Source organism: Octopus sinensis, linkage group LG4 (assembly GCF_006345805.1).
Source record: "Octopus sinensis linkage group LG4, ASM634580v1, whole genome shotgun sequence".
Lineage (NCBI taxonomy): Eukaryota > Metazoa > Mollusca > Cephalopoda > Octopoda > Octopodidae > Octopus > Octopus sinensis.
Window position 1 is genome coordinate 59,082,060 of NC_043000.1, and position 7,067 is coordinate 59,089,126.

The 7,067-nt window shown below is 37.0% G+C and overlaps 1 protein-coding gene across 8 annotated transcripts in view; it reads left to right on the top strand.

The window, feature by feature from the left end:
• Positions 1-7,067, top strand: part of LOC115210715 (importin-13) — a 62,944-nt gene extending 55,877 nt beyond the window's left edge. For all 8 annotated transcript variants that reach the window (XM_036502007.1, XM_036502010.1, XM_036502009.1 and 5 more), the window contains exons 26-29: positions 756-814; positions 4,912-5,001; positions 5,868-6,049; positions 6,902-7,067. In XM_036502007.1, coding sequence (XP_036357900.1) covers positions 756-814; positions 4,912-5,001; positions 5,868-6,049; positions 6,902-7,016 — 446 coding nt within the window. In that variant the 3' untranslated portion in view covers positions 7,017-7,067. The remainder of the gene's footprint in view (positions 1-755; positions 815-4,911; positions 5,002-5,867; positions 6,050-6,901) is intronic.

The following is a 7,067-nucleotide window of genomic DNA, read 5'->3' on the forward strand; positions in this document are numbered from 1 at the left end:
CTGACTTTATTGTCAACTCCTTGTTCATATCATTGTATTGATTTGATTATCAGGTGTTATTATACACTGCTGGTCACAAAACCCTTACATTGTTGTAACTTTTGAATGATGCCACCCTACCAACATTACTTCTGAGCAGAACGCCAATCTGTTGCAGGGTTACTCATTTACAGCTGAGTGGACTGGACCAACGTGAATTGAAGTGTTCCACTCAAAAACACCTTGCACTGCTGGTCTTGGAACTGAAACCACAATCTTGTGATAGTGAGTGCAACATCTTAACCACTGGGTCATGTGGCCTCACTTCTTGTCCATATATGAATTAATGATAAGAACAACATCTAAGATAAAAAAATATATATACTTGCTTAAACAACTTGCAACTGTCAAAGTTTTTCAGAAGCCAACACACTCATATTAACTTGGGAAAAATGTGAAGAAAAAAACAAAAGAAACCAACTTTGAGCTACTAAATGGCATCATCATCAACATTTAGCATCTACTTTCCATGCTGGCATGGGTTGGACAGTTTGACTGAAACTGGTAAGCTGCATCAGATTCCCATCTGATTTGGCAAGGTTTCTATGGCTGGATGCAAATATAATTTGTAATGGCAGTTTCAACTATAGATTATAATATAAATCATGAATTTGTTTGTATCTGAATACATTCAAAGGTTATTTTTTATTATTCATATTTATTTGACATAATTTATAATTTTATTTTTAAATTGACCATTGTTCATATATTTTCAGCTGTTCTTGGTCTTAGTCTTCCTGAAAATTTCACTGTTAAAGCATCATCTTATTTTTTAGTAAGTATTTTTACATTCCTTTTTTTTTTTTTTTTGAAATCCACCAAATCAGTTAAATGTCTATTAATGCATCAATAGCTAGTTCATGAGTGTGTTAATAATCTTAATTTACAAAAATAACAGTTCCTACGTTGAAATCAAGATGTACACATCCAGGAATATGACATGTGATGGTAGAGATCAAACCAATTAAAACTATGTATAGATATATATATATTTTTAAAAAATCACTTCATGTCTAAAAATGATATTGACATACTGAAAAATTATAATCTTATTTACGGAGATGTACCTGCATAGCAAGTGATTTGATCTGAGATCGTGTGCTGAAACGAAAACAATTGCAGCGTGGAAGGTGTTTGTAAGCCATTTAAGAAACACGCAAAAGCCGTTCGATTCACTTCAACATTTAAGTTTAATCTTAAATGGCTTACAAACACCTTCCACGCTGCAATTGTTATAATCTTATTGTTGTCATTTTAGCATCTACTTTTCCATACTCACATTGGTCAGACAGAATTCAATGAGGTAAATTTTCTACAACTGGATGCCCTTTCTGTCACCAACTTTCACCTGTTTCTAAGCAGGGTAATATTTCCCAATGCCAGAAAATGTTTTCATGGAGAACTGGAAATGAAAGACACCACTTGTATGTTGATGATGTTCATTTACGACCATTGTGTGGTGTCAAGACACGGAGACACAACCACATACTCATATATATGTACATGTACACCCACCATATATATATATGCATGTATAAGGGCAGCAAACTGGCAGAATTGTTAGCACACTGGACGAAATGCTTAGCGGTATTTCATCTGCCATTACGTTCTGAGTTCAAATTTCGCTGAGGTTGACTTTGCTTTTCATCCTTTTTGGGGTTGATTAAATAAGTACCAGTTATGCACTGGGGTCAATGTAATCAACTTCATCCCATTGTCCTTGTTTGTCCCCTCTATGTTTAGCCCCCTGTGAGCAATAAGAAATATATATATATATATATATATATATATATATATATATATATATATGGCCCCTACCTGGGACATAGTCAGTCCACCTGTGCATACCTTCCTTCTTGTGACACTTGTGAAGACCTGTTGAGGCAAGTGAGAATCGAATCAAATCAAATCGAACCAAATCAAAATAGATGAACATCAATGGAATTTGTATCCTTGTGGTACCAGTGCCGGTGGCACATAAGAAAACCATCCGAACATGACCGTAGCCAGTACCGCAACGACTGGCCTCCGTGCTGAGGGCACGTAACAAACACCATCCGAGCGTATCCGAGCGTGGCCGTCCGCCAGCCTTGTCTGGCACCTGTGTCGGTGACACATAAGAAAACACCATCCGAGCGTGGCCGTCCGCCAGGCTCGTCTGGCACCTGTGTCGGTGACACATAAAAAACACCATCCGAGCGTGGCCGTCTGCCAGCCTCGTCTGGCACCTGTGTCGGTGGCACATAAAATCACCCACTACACTCTCGGAGTGGTTGGCGTTAGGAAGGGCATCCAGCTGTAGAAACACTGCCAGATCTGACTGGCCTGGTGCAGCCTTCGGGCTTGCCAGACCCCAGTTGAACCGTCCAACCCATGCTAGCATGGAAAGCGGACGTTAAACGATGATGATGATATATATACATACATACATTAGGCGTGGCTGTGTGGTAAGAAGCTTCCCAACCACATGGTTCCGGGTTCAGTCCCACTATGACACATTGGCCAAGTGTCTCTTCTGCCATGGCCTTGGGCCAACTAAAGCTTTGTGAGTGGATTTAATAGACAGAAGAAACTGAGAGAAGCCTGTTATATGTGTGTGTCTGTGTTTGTCCTCCCACCATTACTTGACGACCGATATTGGTGTATTCAAGTACCCATAACTTAGTGGTTTAGTGAAAATGACTGATAAAACAAGCACTACGGTTACAAAGAATACGTCCTGGGCTTGATTTCTTTGACCAAAAAAGATGGTGCTCCAGCATGGTTTCAGTAAAAAATGACTGAAACAAGTAAAAGTATAAAAGAATAAATATATATATATATACAGACAATAGACGTCTTTCAGTTTCTTACTGAAGCCACTCATAAGGCTTTGTTCAGCCTGGGGCTATTGGTAGAAGACACTCACCCATGGTGCCACATAGTGGAGCTGGGCCTGAAACCATGTGGTTGAGAAGCAATCTTTTTAGCCACATGGCCAATACTATACCTGCATAAAAGTATGAATCATGGCATCATTCTGATGTATAGAGATTAGTACTCTTATCACTGTCATCATTTCATTTTTTTTTCTTTACTTGTTTCCGTTATTTGACTATGGCCATGCTGGAGCGCCGCCATTAGTCAAACAAATCAACCCCAGAACTTATTCTTTGTAAGCATAGTACTTATTCTATTGGTCTCTTTCGCTGAACTGCTAAGTTACCGGGATGTAAACAGACCAATATCATATGTCAAGCGATGGTGGTGGGACAAACACAGACACACAAATGTATACACACACACACAGACATACATATATATATCTCTTTTACTTGTTTCAGTCATTTGACTGCGGCCATGCTGGAGCACCGCCTTTAGTCGAGCAAATCGACCCCGGGACTTATTCTATCAGTCTCTTTTGCTGAACCGCTAAGTGACGGGGACGTAAACACACCAGCATCGGTTGTCAGGCAATGCTAGGGGGACAAACACAGACACACAAACATATATAAATATATACGACAGGCTTCTTTCAGTTTCCGTCTACCAAATCCACTCACAAGGCATTGGTCAGCCCAGGGCTATAGCAGAAGACACTTGCCCAAGATGCCACACAGTGGGACTGAACCCGGAACCATGTGGTTGGTAAGCAAGCTACTTACCACACAGCCACTCCTGCGTCATTGTTTACTTTTCCATGCTTGCATGGATCAGAGTTCACTGAGGTAAACTTTCTATGCCCAACTGCCCTTCCTGTCGCCAACCCTGTAAATGTTTTATTTTTTAAATATTGAATGCATGGTTTGGATGAGATTTCTTCAGGTAGAATTTTAAGTAAGGTACTTTCTTTCACTTGTCTTTGCATGTCAAACTACAGGACATATTGTTTATGTAATCCACAGGCATGACTTCTGGACAAGCAGTCTCAATTCAGACACATGCATATTTGTATATTAACATGTCTTGGTTCACCAAATAACAAAGCATTGGTAGGACCGAGGCTATAATAGAAAGCATTTGCTTAATTTACTAAGCAGTGAGATCGAACCTGAAACCATTTAGTTGATGACAGGCTTCTATACAGTTTCTTATTTCTTTATTGTCCACAAGGGGACAAACAAGGACAGACAAAGGTATTAAGTTGATTACATCAACCCCAGTGCATAACTGCTTCTTAATTTATTGACCCTGAAAGGATGAAAGGCAAAGTCAACCTCGTGGAATTTGAACTCAGAACGTAACGGAAGACGAAATACCTATTTCTTTACTACCCACAATGGGCTAAACACAGAGGGGACAAACAAGTACAGACAAATTGATTAAGTCGATTACATCGACCCCAGTGCGTAACTGGTACTTAATTTATCGACCCCAAAAGGATGAAAGGCAAAGTTGACCTCGGCGGAATTTGAACTCAGAACGTAACGGCAGACGAAATACCGCTAAGCATTTCGCCCGGCGTGCTAACGTTTCTGTCTGCTAAATTTCACTTTTGAATCATTTAGTCAGCACAAGGTTAATTTAGAAGACATTTGCCCCTGGTGAATACACACTGCGAGAGAACCAGCTACATACCTTTGTCCACGATATATATCATACTGGTGGAAAAATCTAAAATAAATAATAGGAATCATTTCTTTACTGATATTCTAAAATCACCTTTGTAGTGCTTTCTCATGAAGGGAGCTGGTGCCATGTAAAAAGTACCCAATACATTCTGTAAAGTGGTCAGCATTAGAAAGGGCATCCAGCTATAGAAACAAAGCCAAAACAGCTATAAATCCTTGTATTAGCACATGTCAAACCGTCCAACCCATGCCAGCATGGAAAACGGATGTTAAATGATGATGATGAACTTTACCTAAAAAGTTGTTTTTTTATCATTTGCAGCAAGAATTCTTTAGTTTTGCATGTGAAGTACCCTGGGTAAAATGTGTTATACAAAAGTATAGCAGTAACTTAATTGGACAGCTGCTAAAGGTGAGTGACAAAAAATATAGATCTCCATTTAAAGTAAGACAACCATGTATTCCAACTCGTATACGAAAACAGTTTTTAACTTTGATCTTATGACAATTGTATGCTAAAATAACTTTTCAGTTTCATAAATTCTTGGCCATCATATTTATATTCAGTGAAGTAATAATTCTAAAATCTCCAGGTAGTTAACAATGGTGGTTAAGCTGTATACTTTACAACAGCATGGTTCCATTTTCAATTCCATAAGCTACTTCCTTGTATCATAGCCTTTGCTCAATCAAAATCTTGTGAGTGAAGCCTGTCTGTCAGAATCGGTGTAGAATCCCATAAGGAGGTCTAATGTTTAGGAGAGCAAACATCCAGTCAAAAGGTTAGTAGTATATGGTTATGGAACTGTAGAACTTTCAAAATGGCTCAGTTCACCTAACTGTAAATTGATACCAAATTTAATTACTAATGTGCCAAAAGAGTTCTATATAAACCATTGTCATAATGTACCAGTGAAGCCTTATGAATATGAGTGTTCTTTGGAAACACCAGAAGTGAGATTTAACCTGATAGTTCCATTCTTAATAAAGTTTAGTTATATCTGATTCATTCTATAAACATAATGTAATCTTTTATAATTAGGAATGAAAAATTAGTCAGAAGTTTCAATGCAAATAAAGTTTTGTTTAATTTAAATGCTTATTTTACAAGTTTCAATTTTCCAGCTTAGCAGAGAATGTCAAATTTTTGCTACTGCAAATGCATGAACATTACAAGATCTTATTGCTTTTGTTTTACAAATGTGAGTCATCATACTTTATCAGATTATCTAATTACATCATTAAAATGCACTGAAAAATTGGTGTGATGTATTTCAGGGTATTGAAGGAGAATGTCCCAGGTCAGTTCTTGATCAATATGCTGATGTACTACTTGCCCTAAATAAACTACATATCGAAGAATTGACAAAATTTATGAACAACGTCATTTCCAGAGATGATAGGCCTCTAACCAAACAATCTAAAGATCAAAGAAAACATTTTTATACTTGTGTTTTAAGGTAATAATTTTTTTTCTTTTTGGGTTGACTTCTTTATTATTACCCATTGTTTAAAAAAAAAAAAATAGGATAAAAAACATTTGTATGAATTTTAGTTATTATAACTATGAATTTGTTCTTCAAAAACATATTCTTTTGCACCTGAAGGTGCAGGCAAAATTGTGTGGTAAGAAGTTCATGTGAAAGCCACAAACCACATGATTTTCAACCCATCTCATGACATGACACTTTGGATAAGTATCTTCTATTATATGATCAAAGCATTGTGAGTTGATTTGGCTCACAGAAACTGAAACCAGTTGTGTATGTATGCATGTATATATATATATGTTAATGTTTCCTTGTTTTGACATCATGTGCTAGTTATAGACAAATGTCAGAGTCATTCCTCAGTAATCAATGAAATCATGTCCAGCCATTGTGTTGTTAGTGTTCAAAGAATTTAGGGGTTATGTAATGTTACTTAGAAACAGGTGTAGGTTAATGTGCCTCAAATTTCACCTGGTGCATACCAGCCAAAAACAAAATGGATTTTTGTATGAGAATCTTTGCAATGGCATCACTGACATCTACCATCCTCCTGATTTTGCCTTGATTCACTCATTTTATGATCAATGAGGAAACAAGCTAATCAATTTTTATCAAATTTTGTTGTATGGACATTGCCCAGTTTCCAAATGAATTTTCCATAAATTATAATTTGAAAGTTTATATTTAGTCATTTCAAAAGACCAAATGAAGAAAATGACATGCAATATAGAGTAATAATGAAAAAAACGCCTTACTTTTAATAGTAACATCAACTTTTGAGTTTAGCACCAATTTGAATTCCTATTTTGCTTGTCTTTTAAGGGAGAGAGTTAACAGAAGACGAGTGCGTGAACTTGTGAAAGAATACTCAATGCAGTGCCGAGGTTTATTTGGTACAGAATATGGCAATCAATGGAGTCAAAGTATCATGGATTGAATGATATTCAAAACTGTATGTTTTTTTTGAAGATAAAAACTTGTAAATATT